This window comes from Neomonachus schauinslandi, chromosome 14 (assembly GCF_002201575.2).
Source record: "Neomonachus schauinslandi chromosome 14, ASM220157v2, whole genome shotgun sequence".
NCBI classification, from domain to species: Eukaryota; Metazoa; Chordata; class Mammalia; order Carnivora; family Phocidae; genus Neomonachus; species Neomonachus schauinslandi.
Window position 1 is genome coordinate 36263166 of NC_058416.1, and position 23008 is coordinate 36286173.

Here is a 23008-nt window from a genome sequence, read left to right on the forward strand (position 1 = left end):
GTGAACACAGAGGCCACCAGTTCTGCCCCAGAGAAGCCTGGCCCGAGCTGTTCCAGGCAGTCTGTGAGGCCATCCCATTACAGGCCTCGCTTCTAGAATCTACTATCTTCCGTCAAAAAAAAGAAAGAAAAATAGAGGAAAGAGGAGAAGAAAAATCCACAGCATGAATCTCATCCGTGACTGACATGGGCCTTGGCAATTCCCAGTGAGGACAGCTTTGTGGAGCTCCTTTTCAAGTCCCTAATGGGCTGGTAATTGGTTTTACGGCTTTCTGATGAAGTGTGAAGTGCTCTGCGGCACTCTGCTTTGCTTCCTGGTGGCTTCTGAGGCCTGGCACCTAAGCCCGGTGAAGGGAAAAGGCAGAAGCCCCTGGCCAGCTCATCCCCACCCCCAGGAACCCCAGCCCCCAAGGTGCAGGACAGGAGGTAGAAGAGACACCAACACATGACCTGGTGGGACAGCTTTTGAAGGTACCCTGGGCCAAAGAAGTCCTTTAAAAAAAAATCCTCCAGATACAAAGCCAGCTGACAGTAACTGTAATAGGTTATTTATGTGTCAAAGTTTACCATCACTAGAGAAGTTGTAGACAAAACATACAGATTATGTATTTTTTTGGTGCAATTTGAACAGCTTATCTGACCGTTCTGTAAATCTCAACTCGTACAGAATATTTTGACTACTTTTATAGTACTTAGGACATGATTTTTCCACTTTAAAGTTACACAATGTAACTAGCACTTGGTGTTACATTATGGTGTTTTCACTCCTTTTCATGCACCCAGTTGTCTTGTGTAATGACTGAGCACATTCTCAGAAGCTTTACCCTCCGTTTCGGGGGTCCCTTCAGGAGAACACCATTGGGGAACACACAGAAGGGGAGCATCGAGCTGCCCTCACGCTCACAAAACCCGCTTAATTTCAGTCAAGTTGAGAGTTTTTCAGTAAACATGCTAATTATTTGAGTCTTGCCCACACTGGAACATTCTAAAATGTTCCAAAATCAGGGTAACTGAAGAGAAGACCACCACAAAAAGACCCCAACGCCACTAGTTATGCGGGAATCATGGACTCAGGATGGCCAATTCCACTCTATCGTATCAAGTAAAATGTTAATGGAAACCTACTGATCTGCAGTTTCAAATCTGTCCACCAAGCAGAAAAGGGGAGCAACTAAATCATACCTTCAACACACAAGTTGAGCATTTTATGGGTTTTATAATTAAGAGTTCGACAATGTCTTACCCTAATATTTAATACAATTCTGATACCCAGTGGTGGATGAGGAAGGTCCTTCAAGAATGGGAGGCAAGACCTGCATCTCATCCAAGTCGGTTCTGTCTCTAAACACATCAGACATGCTACAAGTGCATTCCTTTGAGAACCAGGGGATGATCACATTTCAACTTTGCTCTGACCATCTGTAAAGCAACTGTGATGAGGAGGATGAGGATGTCTGCCACCATTTGCCCAAGGTAGCACATGCCAGGCACAGCGCATGCTTGTACACACACTATCCCCACGAATGCTCACAGCACTCCCCAGAGGGAGGCACCAGGGCCCCCTTGTCCTCACCCGGATAAATAAGCAGACAGACCTCACAAGGTTGAGGGCAGGGGGAGGTAGCAAGGGAGGCCCCAGGCCCCACTCACATGGCTCTTCCTGGCACACATACAGGCCACCCAGGCCATGAGTCATGTCAGGCACTGCATTCCGAATCCACACAGCACTCCCACAGAACCCAGAGCCCTCCTGGAAACGCTTTAAAATGACATTCCACCCACGTCCACAGATTTGTTACTATTTAATTTCACATTCTACTTACTGCCTTTTATTCTTCTTCCTAAGAAAATACCAAACAAATTCATTTCTCAAGTAAATGAATTAAACTCGCATCAGTACCATGACCCTTTTAGCAGCTCTTTTGGGTTCCTGGACCAAATTTCAACATCTGTGTGTATAGGCTTTCCCACACCAAGCCTTAGACACCAAATGGGTGCCCTACAATTCAACTCAATTCTGATGCTAACTGTAGATAACATCACATGCCACAGGGTAAGGGCTCAGTCTTCCAAGACTGCCCACCATCTTCAGACGCCAATCACAAACCCAGTTGCTCACCTGTGCCTCCGATCTACCAGCTTTTGATCAGAGGTTCCAGTGAATCCCTCCCTGAGTTTGATTAATTTGATAGAACAGCCCACAGAACTTAAACATTTTACTTGATCACCAGTTTATTATAAAAGGATGTAACTTACATGGAAATGATGCATGGGGCAAAGTATGAGAAAGGGGTATGGCCCTCCCATTTTCTCTCCCCGAATCTCCCTGTGTTCACCAACCAGGAACCCTATCCTCTTGGGTTTTTATGGAGCCTTCATTATAGGCATGATTGATTCAATCACTCACCAGTGGCTAAGAGGTCAGGGATAGGACTGAAAGTTCCAACTCTCCAATCACATGGGTGGTTCTTCCCATAACTCACCCCCATCCTTAAGGTAGGGACCAAGTTGCCTCATTAACATAACAAAAGGCACCTTTGTTGCTCTTATCACTTAAGGAATTTCAAGTGTTTTAGGAGCTCTGTGCCAAAAACAGGATGAAGGTCAAATATTTATCACACATCACTAGTACAGTGGCTTTCCTCAATCAACAAATACTTTGGGGTCTGCTTCTGTGGGCTGGACACAAAACAGTCCACCTTCAAATGCTCAAGAGCTAACTGCTACCTGGAACAAAAACCCTACCTCCTAGATCTTCCCAGATAAGGACCAGACCTCCAAACCAAGAGCAAGAAGACTCCCAGCCTCCCACCTCAGAACCCTGTGTTCCTTCCGGACAGCTCCTGAAGCCAGAGCGGACAGCACGTAGTTCTGATCAGTTAAGAGCCTTCATTTCCAGGTCTTCCCCACTTGAAGCCCAAAAGAAAAGCTATGTCCAGCCAGGCAGGATGAAGACCTGAAGGGATGTGAAAGCTCCAGATCCTCCTACAGCAGTCGGCAGCCGGGCTCGGAAAAAGGGATTTCAACTGCATAACTAAACAGAGTCAGCTCTTGAAGGGTGAAATCCATTTTTCTCAGCTGATTTAAACTTTCCCCTGAGGCCATCTGTGAACCACACAAGAACTCTGAAAACCATCCTTGGAAGCCTGGGGAAACTTCGCTTAGGGAATATGTTTTGAAAGACCTATTTAGAGGTTTGGGCGGCACTTCAGACTTCCTAGACCTGAAAGGTCTCACTGGGCTCTGCAATCACAGATCTAGAAAAGGGCTGAAGACGATATAAATGGCCTAAAGAGCAAAGCAACAGGCCAGTACAAAGAGCACTAGTTGGAGAATTGAGAAATTCAAGCTTTACTCTCTCAGCCCCTCCCATGGCTAGTGAGGGTCCATGAAACCAAGGGTGGGAAAGGACCCAACTGCAAAGGTGCCACGCCCTGAACATGATTCATATTGTTTTTTTTAAATGCCCAAGGTAGGGGTCACCTGGGCAGCTCAGTTGGTTGATCATCCAACCCTTGGTTTTGACTCAAGTCATGATCTTAGTTGGGGGATCAAGCCCCACATCAGGCTCTGTACTCAGCATGGAGTCTGCTTCAGATATTCACTCTCTGTCTCTCAAATAAATCTTTTTTAAAAATTTAATAAATAAAATGGCCAAGGTAAGCAGTCTATAATTTAGTAATTCTTCTCAAACTAATTATCTTCATGGCATTTTACAACTTGAAATACTTGCAGATACATTATCTAATTTTCAGAGTGGTAGTAAGCTGACCGTTGAATCTAAAGTGGAATCTTTTTAAAAGGCTAAGAAATGATTGAAGTATCGACTGCATGCCAAATGCTATACCTTGTCCCACAAAGATTTCCCTAAATCCCTGAAAATGTATCCCCTTCCTGCCCACACCATCATAGTCCAGTTACCAGGATAGAAATAAATCACATCACCTCTCAGTACAATTAACAGAATGTTTTTTTCTTTTTTTTTTTTTTTTTTAATATTATTTATTTGAGAGAGAGAGAATGCACATGAGTAGGGCGAGGGACAGAGGGGGGAGAGGGAGGAGGAGAAGCAGACTCCCTGCTCAGCAGGGAGCCAGACTCAGAGCTTGATCCCAGGACCCTGGGATCATGACCTGAGCTGAAGGCAGACGCTTAACTAACTGAGCCACCCAGGCGCTCCTATTTTCTTCTTTCCAATTAAACTAACAAGATTCCAATTAGGCTAACCTTTTTCATTTTCTCCTTTTGCTCTTCTGTCACTACTACTCTGGCATATGAACTTGAGACTACAGCACTTATAACCAATTCCCAAACACCTTTTTTACGGTTTTTGAATTAAATTTTGAACGGGCTGCATGTGTTGCTCAACTTCTAATGCTTTCCATGTGTTTTGATTCCCAAGTTAAAATATTTCCCATTTGGTATTTCTAACGCAATGGGAATCGGTAAAATGCGCCAAGAATCCCCACCCAAGAATCCATTTTTTCTAAGTCCCTCAGCAAGACCGGAAAAACACATGGGTGCACATCTAATCCTTGAAGAACCACCTTGTAGCAAGATATGTGCAAGCCATCCATCCTACTTTTCAGCTCCCATGCCCTCTGGATACCAAAATTTCTAGTAACCACTTTGTTTCCTAACATACTCTTAACTGTTCCATGACACAAAATGAAGCGGACTCTTCATGGGGGAGCCTCAGGTGCAGAAAGCCCATCTCTAGAGCTTGCATTACATTCCCCAGGCAGCTCAGACTTACAGGTAAAAAGCATTTATAGCGACACTCTAGAACTCATTCAAAGAACTCATTCAAAGGCATGGTGGTTTCCTTACCAGGGGTTGTTTTCTGGATAAAACTGAAGGTTCTGCTGGACAGCAACTTTGGAGTCTAGCTGCCAGCACGTGGTTTAAACTTGTAACATCTGCTACAGGTGTCCCCACCGCTAGGACTACATTCTCCAGAGTCCATTTCTGCCAGAATGTCATATTCCTTGTTAAGGATATAAGCAATTATTAGGACAGGGCAAAGTAACATCAATAATGGTTCTAAGGCAATGCTCAAATATTATCCAACCATCTAACCTCTTCAGAGATAAAAGGTAACAAAGTTCTAAAGAGGCAAAGAATAATTTAAATAACGTCAAAGGGGGAAGGTAAGCGCACAAACGTGAAGTCAAACCGCCTTAAGAGACCCCCGTATAACTGTTTTTCTTTCCTGTGGGTCAATCCATATTTGCTCATTTTTCCTTCCTCTTAATTCCCACAGCTGACCTGAGTTTCCAGCTGTATCTGGAAGGTTCTTATGCTAATTCTCTCATAGGTGTGTCTCCTTTTCTTTATCCACTCCCTGTATTTATGTTTACCTGTATGTCTGTAGACAGTAGAGTCATTTTTAAATTCATTCTCTAATTGTTCTTTTAATTCCTGACAACAAATCATTCCTGACCTATCTATATACTGTCCTCTAAAATTACAGCATGTGTGGACAGGTGTGACAGAACTAAATAACCATCAGCATTTAAACACTAGACTCTGGGCAGTTTAACCACCTAGTGGAATGTTCCACATGCTTCCCCATAGGCTTTCTCCCTTGGGGGGTGGTGGTGAGGGCACATCTGTCAGTCACTGTTTGGCCATAAGTTCCCTTAGAGGTTGCCACCAACACAGAGTGGAAAGGCTGATCCCAGCCCAGATCCAGTGGCCTTCTAGACATGTGAACATTCTGGGAGCGGAGGTAGATTAATAGGAAACAGATGATGCGAGGTGTTTATCTGATTAGCCCAGAGAGCCCGTTTTTACCTAGAGAACAGAACTGTGGGTAAAAACGGGTCACAGACTTGATGGGGTATAAAAGGGAGGCTTAACAATATATAGGAGTACTACAAGTCTCCTGCTACAAAGAGAGACGCAGAATTTCAAACCTGAGCCCAGTTTGTGCTGAGGCCAGCCACTCAGGTCTCTACAGAATGGCACAGACAGGAGATGGGCTACAGAATTTCTGGAAAATCCATGGATCCCTACATCAAAGGACAGATAATAGGAAATGTGACCTGCTGTGCCTAACCCCACTAGGCAAGGACATAGCCAGGACACTGTGAGCTTGGCCATCATGACATCCACTAACAGGGCAGGAGGAAACCCCTGCCCTTGTCCCTGTCCCAAGGCTACAGAGGCAGGATAAGAGCAGAAGCTGGGGGAATGCAGAGCAGAGTCAGCAAGAAGCCCAGGCCCAAGACTTGGAGTCAGACACAGGAGGGCAGGGGGGCCAGGAGAGAAAAGAGGGACTACGGGGGTGGTTCTGGACACAACAGCCTAGGTTATGGTTTCCACGGTCACCCAGTAGATGCATGGGCGCCCGCCCCCTTAGACAATATAGGGACAGCAGCACCTGTGTGGACCCACTCCTCTTCCCAGCACCCGGGGGGGGGGGGAGGGCAGGACACCCAAGCTACCACACAGGCTTCCAGTGTCTGAGTGCGCGTGCGCGCACACACATACCATGCTAAGAGGCTCCTCCTCTTGATTAGCTAATTTAGAAATACCACCCAGGTGCTATGAAGCCCAAGAGGGTCAAAAAGGCATTTTGCCATTTGTAGAAGGAAACCTCTAGTTTTCATGGGAATTCTAGAGTCAAGAGGCAGGGAGGACCACATTGGAATCTAAATATCAGTCCAAAACCCAGTGTCACGTAAAAGCCCACCCGAGGGGCAAGTGAAACATCAATAAACAGTTGGAGGGAGGCCTCCCTGCAGGGCCAGAAGGGCTCAGCCACATAGAACCCCAGCTCAAACTTAACACGGAAAGGGAAAGATGCTCAGAAGCAGGGGAAGTGGTACTGGGCCCAGTCAGAAGGCTTGGCAAGGTGGAAGAGGATACAAGCCTAGGCCTAAGAAGGCAGAGCCTGAGGAAGGGACTGGAGAACAAAAATGTATGTGGGGGTTGGGGGTAGGGTGAAGTCAGGGGTCATGAATCCCCTCAGTCACTCCTGCACTAGAAGGGTCTTCCTGAAATGTTGCCCCCCCCCCACCTCCATTTGTCATTCACCTCTTCAGTGGAATGGTATAGCACGAAGCAGACCTGCATGACTTAGCTCAGAAGTCTTGGCAAATGATAGCTCATGTCTTGTTCTGTTGTTTGTGTTGCTGGAAATAGACTACTTTTTTGCATCAATGGGTAAAGCAGCCTTCTCCTCGTGTGATTTTTCTTCCTCTACAAGTGTCCTCTCTGCGATTTGACCTTTAATGAGCAAGGAGACTAACCTAATGGAGAGATTAGTCACCTCAGCTACCTTGCCAATTTCTGCCTACCTCATCTCTATCTTCATGAGCAGATATCATCGCCTAGGTTTGGGGGAAATGCCTCTAAAGACTCTAAAAACCCTTTGTACCAGGTTGTCCTTCAAAACTGCCATCGGAAATGATATTTTGCAACCTTCGGCCAGTTTATCCTTTTGTTTAACTCAATGCTGGATACTTTAAAGTGTCCACCTTATGGGTCACAGACTCTCACTGGACAGAGTTTATTCTCTTAATGAGAAGACAGGATCTGGTCCAGAAAACTGAAGTACAGAGGTTTTAAGTCCAACAAAATGCCTTCAAATCAAGCCAGAAGCAAACACTCAGATATTACCTTTAGGATCCTAACAACTTTAAATCTGTTTTGTTTTTAAAACCTCAATTCCATCTCTCAGCCCTACAATTCTTCCACTCCTTTTCTCTTCAAGATGAGATTGAGTCATCAGAGCCCTCTGAACATTTTTCTGGTGTCTGGAAATAGGATCACTTGCAGAGACCGAAAAATTTATTTTCTCTAGCTAACCTCATAAAAATGCAGACTTTACATGCCTGTCCTAGGTTTTTTTCCATCCATATCTAAGTTCATGCCTACAAAGTGACCATTGGTTTTTCTGAGGGACTGAAGCTAGATTTGGAAGGTGAGTCATACATTGTTTGCTACAATGTTACATCAAGTGGTCATACTCAAAACTGTGCAAAGAAATAAAAATTACAGTAGAGAGGAGCATCTCTCTCTACTCTCTACCAAGATCTCATTCCAACTTCCTGCTTCAGCCCTGCTGCACTATCAGAAAAGGCCTGTGTTGGCTGCCAGCCATGACCTTCAAAGCAGTGCCCAGTGGCCTTCACTTTTTGTGAGGTCCGTTCAGTTGTGGACCATAAAGGCTCCACTCACTCTTGTCCCAATCAGGGCCAGAGTTCCAAAGTTAACACTGAAGAATTCCAACGGCATGTCACTTCCAATTCATCAACATGCAGTCCTGGATTCTAAACATTCCTATACTTAATAAAAGCAGGAATGAACGAGAAAAGATTGTAGGGTGAAAAAAACATTTGAGAAATTTAGTTGATAACATTTTAAGCCCATAAGCCCAAACTGATCCTGGATCCTTCCAGTCCAATCTCATGGTGGGGAAAGGGGTCTTTGGGGAAATGGCATATGGTGCCAGGGGTAAGGGAACAGTGATTGTCCAATGCCTGTCATAGTTCAACCATTGCTCATATGGCAAGGAGGGGAAGTCATCTGGAAAAGAAACAAGGACTCAACCAACTGATGTGAAAAAGATTTTCTCCCCTCTTGTCATGTTTTCTTTTGTCATTTTGACTGAAGATTGTTCCAGGTTTGGGTTTTTCATCCCAAAGAAATCTCTAATATTGCCATTTGGAAAGGGAAAGAGTATGTCACAATGGGGGTTGGTACTTTATACACACGATGCATACATTCCATTTTCTATACATAACCAAAGGATAATATTTAGTGCTATTATACTTTGCCTTCTTGGGTACTGATGTTAATTTATACAGTCAAACCCTCCTATCCGACATAATTACGGCTGAGGTAATGAATGGGAAAACTAATTACAGCACAAAATCCTTCTGAAGTAATAAACACCTTAAGACTTTATTTTAATGTGCAGCTACAGGACCTGATCATCTTGGTTTTGCCTGTGATGAGACACTGGGCATAGAGAATAAGGACACACACCTTCACACCCACTTTCAAGCTAGGACCTTTCTTTGAATAAGGGTCTGCTAACTAGAATTCTCTGTGGACCTTCTTTCATGAACCCCTCCACTGATGTGGTCCTGGGATTTCCAGTCTCAATTTCTGTGAAGTCAAGCAAGAACAGACACTTGTGAAGACTACATACAGCCCTTCTAGATTTTTTGCAATATTCCAACTTTTATAGTTGTTGCAACCCACCTATGTTGACAAATGCTTTAGTAGTAACCAATTTTGAATCTTGTCCAAAATAGTCAATGAATTTTCAAAGCAGTGACTTTTTATACTCCTATTTAATCAGTTTATAGGATATTCACCTACCACTTCATTCAATTACTTAATTCCAATAGCAAGTGTAACTGGCATTAAGGGGGTTTGGGAACAAACACTCTGATCCTGTCAGCACCCAGTTCAACCCCTCCAGCAGGAAGAAATGCTTGTCCTGGGAGAGCGCAGGATGGGCTGCTGGGGCTCAGTGTGTTATGGGGAGAAGTTGTGTGTTTTACATGGTATATATATTACAGGAGACTATAGAATACCTAAGTTAATGCAGCAAGTCAATAACCTAGAAGCTGGTTTAAGAAACTCCTGTACTTGAAATATTTCAGTACAAAAAGTGTATTTACACAAAAGGAATTAGTTCATTAGGATTCTGATCTACCCTATTTTAGTGTTAATATGCTTTCCACCACCTTACTATCTTGGGAAATACCAATTCATCTTCATGTCCCAAATCTCTACAGGTTATCAGCTATATTTCAACCACTACTTAACTTCAACAGTATTCAGCACATAACATACTGGAATTTGTTCTAGTTCTGGCTGTGGGGGAAGGTAGGATTACCCAAAGTCATAGGTCACAGGCCTTTTCTTCAGGTAGACATGATTTATATATAAAGTAACAGGAAAAAGTGTAAAGCGGGTAATTAAAAAAGCAAATGATTAAATATATAGTGTATATTTTTATAGTACATGGTTCATGGTCACTCAGTGCCACGGGCAGTTGAGAAGTGAACAGTCAGTGCTGAAGGTTCTACCGATCTCACTATGTTTCCAACAAGATTAGGAGCCCTCCCACCCTGAGGCTGAGGAGTCTGCTACACGATTCCTCGTTGGCCACACAGTTAGAGATGGTCCCTGGAGACTCTTCTGGCCTCACACATTTAATACTAGATGACCTAAAATTACACGGAATCCCCCCACATCCAGCCACCTCCTCACCCCATCCCTGGGTCTCCAACAGAAGCAGGAAGAAAGGGAAAGGACCAGAAACAATCCTTCCCACTCCACTCCGTCCCCACACTCCAGGTGTAGACTGGGCCTCAACACGATGATTTGTGCTCTTAATGAGAGGCCTGAATTAAGACCACAACTTATAATAAAAGTAAAAGGACACAGATATGGAAAACTTCTATGTATGAAGTGAATTTTAATTTTCTTTATGACACTAGATACTTGCCTCAACTTAGCCCAACGCCAGGAGGAAACCAGGCCATGGTTTTAGAAACGCCTCACATAAAAATGGTCTACTTCACATCAATAACTGCTTTCATTGCCATTCAACCCACATGTGTAGGTGGGGAAACCAAGAGGTACAGGAAATGGCTGCAGGAATGGCCCCAATGGGGTCCCTGTGTGACGCTCGCAAACCATTCTGAACCACAAATACATCCCCTCGACACCATATTGCTTTGTTTCTTTGTATGCCCCATCCTACGCTGACCTGACAGGTCCCTTTTTATCACCTGACCACAACCTGGAGCTGCAATCCCCACGTCCCCACAGGGAGCTTCGAAGAGCCACCAGAAGGCACGTGACGATCACTTCAACTGGCTGGAGGTTCACACAGACGCTGCCCCACAAAGAACCTCATCAACAGTCTGTCTTACCTCCAGCTCTATTCACTCACTGAACAGCAAAGGAAATCAGAACAAAACAGGGCTTCAAAAGCTATTGCCGGAAATTGCTTCACTAAACTAACAATCTGGGCTAGGGGCTTACCCAAGTAGATAGCATAACCCTAAGTATCCTAGGTATTTTGTTGCTTAGAGAACATTTCTTATCACATGTTTAATCACTTGAGGGCAGATAGGAAGTATCCCCTTCTGCATCTGTCACTCACCGATGCAGGCGTGGACCCTCACGGACAGCTGTGTCCTCAGGATGATGCTGTGCTTCTTGCCCCGCCTAATGGAGACAGAAGACAAAATGGACACAGGGATCAGAGTGGTCGCCATGAGGACACCTACATGCCGTCAATCAACTTGAAGCTTCTGGCACACCCACCTCAGAGAGACTCTAGATAAGCAGGGACTGAAACAGAACGAGAATCTACCATGAAATAACGTGATGTCACAGGGCTTTACAGAAAATTAAACGAAGTTTGACTCTGCGGGATCACACACACATTTTATTACCAAACCTGGTCAACTCCTTCCATCCATAGAGTTAGTGTGTACTCATGCTTGACCATGTTGGGAAAACTTTAAAATCTGTGCCCATCAAGTGAAATCCCTGGAATGTAACAACACGCATCTGCTTGACATTTTTTGGCTACAGAAGAAGGGCACACAGTGGGGTCATCAAAAAGCCAGTTTGCTGTGCAGTAAGTCAAGACGGTTACAGCTTTTACCCTTCACTCACAGGAAGTAGGAGTCCACCAAAGAGCTTACGGGCCATTTATTCTCAAGAATGCCAATTTATACCATGAAAACAGGATGGGGGGGGCGCCTGGGTGGCTCAAGACAGTTAAGTGCCTGCCTTCAGCTCAGGTCATGATTTCAGGGTCCCAGGATCGAACCCATGTGGTGCTCCCCACTCAGCAGGGAGCCTGCTTCTCCCTCTCCCCACTCGTGCTCACACTCTTGCACCCTCAAACTCTTTAAAGAAAATAGGATGGGCTCTCCTCCCCAATTCTGCTCCTAGTGGGGCTCGTCCCACCCTGTGCAGAGAAGGACTAAAGCACCCAGCAGTTGAGAGGATAACTGGGAGAAAACAGGTGTCCTGGCTACCTAGGGGTAACAAAGGCTTTGGGATTTGGACAAAGGGAAGAGCCAGTGAATAAAGGTAAAATGGAGCCAGCCAACCAGCACAGCAGCAGATAACCTACGGGGTCTCTCAGTGGCTGAGCCCCATCCCATCACTTTTCTGGCCACTCCTCTCCCCAGTCTGGCAGTGCTCTCCTGCTTCCAGGTTTTGGGGTGGTGTTGGAGAGAACAAAATCTCACCAGGACACGTGGCTAACAGGATTATGAATTCACAGTAATGACTGCAACAGTTTTATTTATTCTTGAGACCTGGTAAGAGGAGAAAATATGGCTTTTAAAAATGGTCTCCTCCAAAGGCGAAAGGAAAACCACTTGCATAGGCCTACAAAATCATGCAGTGGCCTCCAGCCCAGCAGCTGCTTATAAGCAGAAAATCTGCGTTCACGATCCCTTCAGATCCCCACGAGCCCCTCCTTTATTCTTTGTTCATCCGATTGTTTTACAATTGTTATGTGCAAGGCACTGGTCTCGAGGAACTTTTCTCAAGTATACAACAGTTGACCCATCTTCGCAAGTCTGTGATGCCTATAAACACGGACTGCAAAACTTTCTTCACACACAAAAATCCTTCTCTGGACAATCCAGATGTTGACCTTCCTTCAAGTCTTGTGATCATGCTAGAAAATTCTAAGTGCATGGACCTGAATTATTGAACAAACTGTAGGGTGTCCTGGGACGGGGCGGGGGCGGGGGGCGGCGGCGGGTAGTAGCCACCAGGTGTATAGCAGAGATCAAGCTTGGAGCACTAACCTGAGAACGAGTGAGTTAAGGCCAGACCCTAATGATGAGTAACAGCAAACCCTGAGTCCACAGGCCCCAGGATTTTCTGTAACTCATGTTATCAGCAGTTAGGAGTCAATAAATAAAGCATGTAGACAAAAAAGTACATGCTTTAGATGCCCGGATATGGCGGGGGGGGGGGGGGGGGTGGGGAATAACCGGGGAAAAATTTCGGAACAGCCCAAGGCCCGGAAAAGTTCAAGAGCACCGACTGATAGTCCTGCTTTTATCTTCAAGCGACTACAAAAAAAAAAAAAATCGAATTTTGAGGAAGTGCTTGTTTTCCCACAGAATTCTCCAGTCCCACAGCAGGGGTGTGGTGGGGTTTGGGATTCTGGGCACCTGCACTGAAACGAGCCCCATCCTGGAGCGGGGGCGGGGGGGGGGGGGGTCTTTTCTGTGCTTGTGCACGGAGAAAGCAGGCAATTGGCTTGGTAATGCTAACCCCTAAGGCAATTAAAAGACCACAGAAGAAAGGCCTATTTTGTAGTTTTATCACTTAAAATTCCTCTGCTTCAACATTAGCCCTCCTTCCCCATCTGCCCCTGTACATGAAATCCTACAATGGAAGAAATCTGTGTGGGTTCGGGGGCCACGGGCTGTGGAAGCCAACTGAGAGAAAGCAGCCTCAGATCCCAGGAGTTCCAAGCAAAGGAGAGGACTGGCCTCAGCTGAGGGGAGTGGTAGTAAGTGGCAGCCAAGTCTACAGAAGGGGTCCTCCATCTCCCATCCGTGGTTTCTCCCACCTTCAACGTGGGTATCATTGCTGTGCCCATTTTGCAGATGAACATAACGCTAGTAGAAAGGAGATAAACTGCATCAAGTCACACAGCTGGTAGAAATAGACCCAGGCTGAAAGCAGAGTGACGCCATGGTCACCTGCACCATCCTGCCCATTGCTGGACACCTGCCTAACCTTCTCCAGGGCTTACAAAGGATAAAGAGTCCAGGCATTCAGGGAACTGGGGTAACCTCAATACCAAAACCTAACAAAAAGGACATACATTGAGGTGCCTGAGTGGCTCAGATGGTTAAGCCTCTGCCTTCGGCTCAGGTCATGATCCCAGAGTCCTGGGATCGAGCCCCACATCAGGCTCCCTGCTCAGCGGGAAGCCTGCTTCTCCCTCTCCCACTCCCCCTGCTTGTGTTCCCTCTCTCGTTGTATCTGTCAAACAAAATCTTAAAAAAAAGAAATTAGAAATTAAGATGCAAATTAAGACAATATTGGCTAACCAAATAAGATTTATTCTAATAATTCAAAAAGAATTGAAGTTCCAGGTTTCATTTAAATATATATCAAGGAGCACCTGGGTACCTAAGTTTGTTAAGCGTCCAACTCTTGATTTCAGCTCAGGTCATGATCTCAAGGTCATGAAATCAAACCCTGCATAGGGCTCTGCGCCCAGCGGGGAGTCTGCTTCTCCCTCCCCCCTGCTCATGCTCTCTCAAAATCTTTAAAAAAAAAAATAAGCTTTAAAAACTTTCTTTACTTTAACAAATAAAGCAACTACTCTGGATGCAGAGATGGAATCCTCATTTCGAGGAGGCTATAGCAGCTCTACCCGTCCCAAGGAGGACTGACTACATTTGAACTCCAACAGGAAACAAACTTATTTTGGTTGAAGATATACCGTACCCACTACAGGCCTTCTTGCCTTGATGTGATGCTGGAAGGCAAGCAGCCATATTTGAACTGTGATGAAGCATGAAAGATGGAAGCCACATCCTAAGGATGGCAAAGTAGAAAGATGATTAGTCCAGGACCCTAAGAGCATCTTGTCATCAACATACCGTCCTTCAAATGGCCCTAATTATCTAATTAGACTTCATTTTTAAGAGAAGTTTTAGGGGTGCCTGGGTGTCTCAGTGAGTTGAGCATCCAGCTCTTGGTTTCAGCTCACGTCATGATCTCAGGGTCGTGGATTCGAGCCCCGATCTCAGACCTCGCACTCAGCAGGGGAATCTGCTTGAAGGTTCTCTCCCTCTGCCTCTCCCCCAACTCGTGTGCTGGCATGCTCACTGTCTCCAAATCTTTTTAAATAAAGTTTTCCCCCAAGGAATCACCCCTGCCTCTCTGGTCTTTGATGCTTGTCATCTGGGTCCCAGACCAACATTCCTCACCTGGCCACCTCACACCTTGAGTATGGTTCAAGGTAACCTAATTTGTATAATTGCTCTCTCTCCCTCCCCAAATTGGTCCCACTCCAGAACCTCACTACTTTTCTAAAGTTGCTGTCTGTATACTAGCCAATTAATGTCAGGTGCTCATTCCACCCTTGTCTTGCTGTAGTCAGCCAGTACCACAGCACCCTCCCCTCCCCACCCCCCGCCCCCGCCACTTCCTCCGCCACCAGGCTCAGGTGCTAGAGATCACGGTGGGCCACATCAGACAGCAGCCTCCCTGCTCAAAGTTCTGTACACTCACACCCCCCTCCTGGTTACTGGACTTCCAAGAGGACTCCCCTTCGAAGGTCAGGTCTCTTCTGACTCCCAACCCCACCTTAAAGCTCAGTGCCCACCCACGCTCACCCACTCCCGCCAGATGCCATCTTTGTCCAGTGATGCGGTCGGCATTTGAAGGTACTTAGAGCCTTTCCATTCCCACTGTCCACTCAGCATGGGAGTAGATTCTCTCCTTGGATTTCCTGCAGAACCATCTCCTTCCCAGGCAGCCCAAGAGGGCTTTAAAAAGCACCACTGCCTAGGCCCACCCCCAAGTTCTGATTTCATTGGTCTGAAGCTGAGCAAGAAGGGAAGTTGTTCAAGTTCCTCAGGTGGGTGCAGGACCCGCTCCAACACTGAAAACCTAGGCTGTAAGTTCCCAAACAGCAGACCACCTGAGGAGCTTTTCAAGAGGCGAGAATCTGGGCCTCAGCCCACCCTCCTAAAGCAGGCACCTAGAAGCTACTATTTCTAGGCAGCTTTCTTCCAGGTTATTCGGAGGCAGCCCAGCACTGGCCCAGGGCTGGTGTGCAAGGTTTTAGGTGAGGAGGGGTTCCACAGCCATCAGATTATCAGAGTTTTTTGCATCCCAAGAGGTCAAGTTTGAAGGAATAAGTAGTTTTTCCTTCTTACCATTGGACAGGAAACCTCATCCAGTCACCTCTTTGTCCGCTTCTAGACTAAGCAGCATTGAGAAATCACCTATATTTTGAACCCAAATCTAAATAACTTACTGAACCTGAAAATCCAAGCCATACACAAACGAAAACCCTGGACAAGTTGAAAGACAGACTCTGGTTCAGGTGTGGATGGGAAGCAGTGAGCAGCTTTTCCTTACTCTCCTCCTAGGTGATGACCTTCAGCTGAGAGTACAGGCGTGTTGTCCGGGGCTCTTCTGGCAAGTCAGCGAAGGAGACGAAGGGTCTCCTGTCTTCTCAGTGGGCACCAGGCTCAAACTGCAGCCTACCAAGCCTGGCCGCTGGCCTGGGTGAGGGAGAAAACCGGCCCTTTTCAAACAAAAGGGGCCATCCTGGCAAGTTCAGGGCTCCACTCTTTGCTATTGAGCTCCCTCACCCACAAACCATGCAGAAACCTCAGGGGTCCATGGCCCCCACACACACACACACGGTTCCTTGGGGTTTACGAGCTACAGGCTGAGAAGCTAGGCATCTTAGAGCCAAACCAGGGCTCTCCACAACCCCTTTGTACCCCTATGCACATCGACTGCAAAGCTGGAAGGCTAGAGGCACAAAGGCCCCTGCAGACCAGCTTCCTCACCTGCACTGGAGGGGACTTAGAGCTGGCCCATTGCACCGTCCTCTCAGCGCGGGAGTTCACGGTCCCTTGCACAACTTCCGGCAGCATTTTCAGCAACGGTCTTCCCAGGCTGCCCTGGAGGGCTTTAAAAAGCAGCACCATGTGGGCCCACCCCCAAGTTCTGATTTCATTGGTCTGAAGCTGAGCGGGAAGGGAAGTTGTTAAAGTTCCTCAGGTGGGTGCAGTATGCTCCAACACTGAGAACCTAGGCTGTAGGTTTCTGACCAAACAGCAGACCACCTGAGGAGCTTTTGAAGCGGCCAGGATCCCAGGCCCCACGCCAAACCTCCTGAAGCAGGCGCCTAGAAGCCAGCATTTCTAGGCAGCTTTGTCCGGGGGTATTTGGCTCTAAGTACCTTCAAATGTTCAGCCCTTTCCAGCCCTGCCCGGCCTGAGCCACAAGCCTCCCACTGGCAAGCCCTCCCCACTCCCCAGGGTTGCACCCAACTTCCTCACGCACACACAGCCCTGTGAGGACCAGCAGGGGGTGAGGAGGAGTTAGCAGCACCTCAGCCAATGAGGGGACTGCGAGAGAAGCAGCAACTGTCTTCGGAGCTGCCCCCGGGGTGCAGGCCTGAACAGAGCCAAACACAGGGAAAGGTGAGTACCCTAAGTGACCGAGACAAAGGTAGGAGCACTTGGGGATGCACACCCCACGTGCAACAACCACACTGATCCTCACTGCACCTTGCAGCTCTCAAGTGCTCCTCAAGCTCCTCGGAGCTCTACGGTGCTCCCCCCACCCACGGCCCCCTCGCCCTCACAAGGACGCTATCCCCTCCAGGGCTAACCTCAAGCCCCACCTTCTCGGTGACAGGTCCCTGGCACTGGTTTTCTTTCGGAGGCAGTGGAGGTAGAAATAAGTAAAAAAGAGGTCTGCGCTCTCTGGCCCAGCTCTGCCCTGCAGGCAAGGATCCAGCCTTGGTTTCCTTAACTAAAAGAAATGAGATTTCAGAGTGCTTGGTCTGCATGGACCCATCCAGGTCTAAAATCCAGTGATTCCCATTTCAGTGTATCTACTTCTCAAATGCTGACTGTAATTATAGTAAGGGCTATTCCTTTTGAATTTGTATTATATGCTGGGAACTAGCTCACTGTTTTAGATACCACACGTCATTGCATTTTTTCCCCACAACAACCCAACGAGGATGCATTATGATTATCCCCAGTTACTAGGAGACTGGGGTTCAGAGAGGGGAAGTAGCATCCCTGTGGTCACACAGCCATGAGACTAACTGCAAAGCCCATGTCCCTAACCACCAGGCCATGCTGCTCCCCACTGTGCTCTCCTCCAGTCCCAGAGACCTTGTTGGGATCCCTGCTGACACGGGGAGGTAAATGGAATTGAGTAGTATTGTCCTCATTTTATAAATAAATTTTATAATCTCCTATCAGAGATAAAGTGGCTTGCACAAGGTCACACAATGAAGGGTCAGGAATAATCATCCAGAGGGTTCAAGACTTCTGGTTCTGTGCACCATGCTGTGGTGGCTAATTTCCCTGGCCTTGGAAGGCAATAAATAGACCTGGCTCCATTTTGGTAGCATAATAATTGCTTTGTCCTTCTACTTTTGAAGGTCTTTCTCCTCTTCTCCGATTAACTATAGCTTAAGTGATAATTCTAAACAAGGAGTGAGTTAATTTTTAGTCTTGGCATAAAAGAGCAGGGTAATGGACAAGAACAAAGAAACTCCTCCAGCAAGGAAATTCTCTCAGAACACCCTGCACAAAAAAACACCACCATTTGCACACTGCCTGCCACACGTTGTCATTATACGGGGACAACTTTAGCAGATTTTTGCTATAATTCACACAACGAAATCAAGAAAAAAATGGTTTCTTGTGTCCTTTTCATGCCTCCAAAGGGCAATTCTTAACTAAAAAATATTTTAACTCCCATTCGTGGGAGACAAGAGTTCTCAGGCACACAGACTTTGCCAAATGCCACCCTCCTAGGGGAGGACCTGGGAGGGACACTCAATGCAAATGACACTGCAGATGTGTTCAGATGCCTCCCACCTGTGCAGGAAGGCTCAGCCTACAGGCTGCTTCCAACCAGCTCCCAGCAAGTTGCCATATGCCACCAGGGCTCAGTGGTGGTAGGTGACCCAGGGATAAAGGAGGACCCGGCAAGGCCAAGGCATCATCATCCTGGCCTGTCTTCTGCAACCTAAGCCAGGGACACAGGGGCCTCCCCACCAGTGGTCAATAGGGTAGCTTCTTCATACTCTTCTGGACAAAAAGGAGTGTCATCCTGAGTACATTCCAAAGGACAAGGTGGGGAGGTCACCACAAACCGGGACTTTTGCAAAGACATAAAGCTCCCTCTGGGCTGAGTTTGGGGCCCACCTGTCAAAAGCACAGCTACCCAGCATGGTCTGGGACCTTCTCCTGTTGATACTTTCCCACATATTATGGCCTTCTCATCTTGCCATAATCCATCTTAGGTGTAGGGTGCCGAAATGGGGTCAAGTTGCACCTATCAGATGGACCCATGGCAGGTGATGATTCGCAAGGGAACAGAGTGAGAAAGTAGGCCTCAGGATCTCTTCTGGGGAGCTTGCAGCAGGGTTCCTGGCTCTTGAGGCATGGCCAAGGGGACTACCAGCACCTGGATGCTAATGCTGATAGTGCCAGATGATGGCAGCAAATGCGTCCTCCCCGGAGCCACCATGCAGCGTGCTTGAGTGCTACTGGAACCAAATCCAGTGTTTTAGCCTGGGGCCGATGATGTCCTTGCATGAACCAACCTTACGTCACCAAAGGTGTCAATGTATTTCCTGAGTGAACCTGAAAGCCTTTGCCCAGAAGCTCCTGGGAGGATCAGGGGAGTACAGACTTGGAATTGGGTCCACCTGTGTTCAAACTTGGCTCTACCATCTACTGGCTCTCTCTCCCTGGACATGTAATTTAATTCCTGACCCTCAGTTGTTTCAGATGAGAAACAGAAACAACGAAATCCAGTCACATGACTGTTAAGAGAATGAACTACTAAATAAACAGACCGTGAATAACGTGCCTGGTATCGTGGTTGGCATAACAGGCGTTCCATAAATGTTATTTTCTTCCCCACTCTAATTTTCTTTTTTAGAGAGAGTGTGCACATGCTGGGGGCAGGGGGCAGAGGGAGAGAGAGAATCCTAAATAGACTCCATGCCCGGCACCGAGCCCAATGCAGGGCTCAATCCCAGGACCCTGAGATCATGACTTGACCCGAAATCAAGAGCCAGATGCTTAACTGATTGCACCACCCAGGTGCCCCTTTCTTCCCCACTCTTAACTCCAACTGCTGTCTAATGTAGTGATGCTTTTTTTTTTCCCTAAGCTCCCATCTCCAAATCATTTGAATTTTGATAAGAAAGAAAAAAATCAAACAGGGCATGGTCTTCAACTATAACACCAGTAGAGACATTTTTCAGGTTGATAATAATCTACTCATAACACACCTGGTGTATGTTTAATCAATGAGCCATGAAGTCATCCAATTAAACTGTCATCCAGCCTGAATTCTTGCAACTTACATAAAGGGATGTCATTGTCAAATACTCAGTAAAAACTATAGCAATGGAATTTTCCCAAGTCTATCAATCTAATAATTTTTTTTTAAATAATGATGAGTAGAAGCTGGTGTGACATAATAATGAGTGTGTGTAGAGCCTATGGTAGTTTCTAGGGTCTGTTCCCATTGTGTCCTCAGAAAACCTTGCTGGTTCCTACGAAGGAGCTTGGCCTTAGTGCTCATGGTCATGTTATTCAGGAATCCATTCTGGGATCCTGCCATTTACTTGACTACCAATGTTCAGTAAGTACCTATAATGTGTTCAGAAAATGCTAGATGATAGATATACAGACAAGCCCAGTACCGACCTAGTAGAGCTTTAGCAGCAGACAACTGAGGGAGGGGACAATTAAGGGGGGAAGCACCATAAACTGTGGCAGGTATAGGGAAAACCCAGCAAATCACCATAAATACTAGAGTCAGGTAGAAAACTAACACTAAGAAGGTTTCCATTTTCCCTCATTTTTGAGCCATTCATGAAGAATCAGCACTCCCAGATAAGATTCATCTGGCGGTAATCTATTTTTAATTCAGGCAAGGTAGCTTCAAAGGAACTTTTGGGGAGGTCCTCGAACACCAGATTAAGATAGCTAAGCTTTATTTGGAAAGCAACAGGGAATCTCTGAAGGTTTCTAAGGAGGAAGGTGATGAAATCAGAGAGATACTTGGTTCTGATGGATGAGGACAGAAAAGGCGGCAGGGGGCCCCCAAATAAAAAGCTATTTCAAAACCTAATAAATAAGGAATAGCTGACCGTATGTTTATATGTGATTTTTATGTGATTTGACTTTCTGCACACCTCTCTGATTTTTTATGTCTATAGCTTTATTCAGATTCACAGCAATCAGAAGTATTAAGCAATTCTATATGTAGTCTAAAAGTAACTTAATGTTAATTAACACCAGCGCAAATCATTTTCTCCACTGTTGTGAGTTCAAAAGATGATATAGTATAAAATAATCTACTAGGACATCTGCCAAGGAAATGAAATATCCAGAAAGTTATCAGTAAAAACAATGCTTAAGACAGATTGTCAAACTACTAAAATCTATTAAATATTAATTTAATTATATTTGGTTTAAAAAAAAAAGGTCAATACAATGTGCTTAATTAAACTATACCAGAAATTTTCCTGCCCCTGAGTGGCCTTGTCAAGAAAAATTACTCAAAATGCAAAAGAGTTTGCAATTACTACTGGTCAGTCACTTGCATCTCCCTTCTCTTGTGTGACTGTGAATGGAGAGAAGGTCAAAGCTACGGTGGTCTCTTCTGAGTATTTTAAGGCCTTAATGTACCCCCATATCTTGGAAGGTTGGGACTAGTCAGCAGGGGCAACTGTTGCTCTTACCCAGCATCATCCTGGAAGCCTTCCAGCTCGTCCCGTTGCTCTGCCAGGGTGGCCTCCAAGTCCAGGTAGGCGCCATTGTGGGAGAGCTGCAGCGTGCAGTCATCGAGCTGCAAGAGAAAGAACCTTTAAGCCCAGCCTGCTCCTGGGATGCGGACTTTGGATGCAGAAATCACTTCATGTTGCCCTCAGGTGTTTTTTTTAAATCAAGCACGATTCTGAAATTCAAATCGTAACTGGAAGAGGTAGCGGGTTCCTACAAATAAATTGGGAGCACACGACATAGTAAGCAGCCAGCAATGACACCTATGAAGGGAGTGGCACTGACAGGGCCCAGGAGATGGACAGGGGAGGAGAAGGAGCCCTTTGGGGCCAGTGCCACTTTCCACTCTGAGGGCCCCAGGAATACGCCATGGAGGATTTGGGGAATGGAAACCCAAATCACAATGCCGATGTGACCATGGATTAAGAGTCACCGAGTTGAAAAGGCAAATCTGGTGGGCAGAACCATGCCCTTTCCTTTGATTCAGTGAGAAGCCTACTCCTTCAGATTCTATGGTCAAACCCGGCACGTGACAATTAGTAGTTGCTCAATAAACATTTTTACAGTTGAACTAAAAGAAACATTATGCATCTGAATGACACCATATTCAAATTACAACATACCAAAGGAGACATTAGGTCTCTTTGTTACTAGTCGTACTTTTTAAAAAATTATTTAACACTTACATGTTGTTAATTATGCTCCATGCATAATCCTAAGCATTTTACATGCGTTACATCATTTGATTCTCACACAAACCCTATTAACTTCTATTGCTCTCCCCATTTTACAAAGAGGAAACGAAGGCACGGGGAAAGACTAAGTTACTTGCCCAGTGTCACTTCTGGGAAATGGCAGAGCTGGGATTTGGACGCTGGTAGTTTGAATCGAGGTCATGCTCTCGATCACTACGCCACTCTGCATCCTCTCTATGGCCACAAAACTACAAAGGACTTGAAAATATCATGTTTGCAAAATGCAGTATGTGTCATCTTAGTGTTCTGGTGTGGCCAAGGCCATGCCACATGTTTGCCAACCCCATTCCCTCTTCCTCCTGGGCCCTAAGAGCATATATCCCAGCCTTACAGTGAGGCTAATGGCCATGTAACTGAGGGCTGACCAATGGAATATTAGTGAAAGTAAAAAAGGCTCCCAGCAGGCCTGGCCTTAACACCCCTGCACACCCATCCACCCTTCTTCTCCGGCATGCAGCGTGAGGCAGAGAAGCCAGAGGCTGGATGCAGAAGAGCCAAACGAGGACTCCAAAGTCTGGAAACCAGAAACCAGCAGAGCCCTGGATAAGAGGAGCTCTGGTTCTTGAATCACTGCATGGAAGAGAGCATTCTGTTGCCCGGCGTCCACTACCCGCCCTGGCTGGTGACAAGAGCACAAGGCATGAGCCTTTGCTGTGGTAAATTGTTAAGATTGTGAGGTTGTTACAGCAACCAGCATTCCATGACA

The 23008-nt window shown here is 46.2% G+C and overlaps 1 protein-coding gene across 3 annotated transcripts in view; it reads right to left on the reverse strand.

The window, feature by feature from the left end:
- The window catches only part of FHOD3 (formin homology 2 domain containing 3), a 454219-nt gene that overhangs the window by 373686 nt on the left and 57525 nt on the right, over positions 1-23008 (reverse strand). For all 3 annotated transcript variants that reach the window (XM_021686312.1, XM_021686311.1, XM_021686310.1), the window contains exons 2-3: positions 21508-21614; positions 11137-11201 (exon numbers count right to left, since the gene is read on the reverse strand). In XM_021686312.1, coding sequence (XP_021541987.1) covers positions 11137-11201; positions 21508-21614 — 172 coding nt within the window. The remainder of the gene's footprint in view (positions 1-11136; positions 11202-21507; positions 21615-23008) is intronic.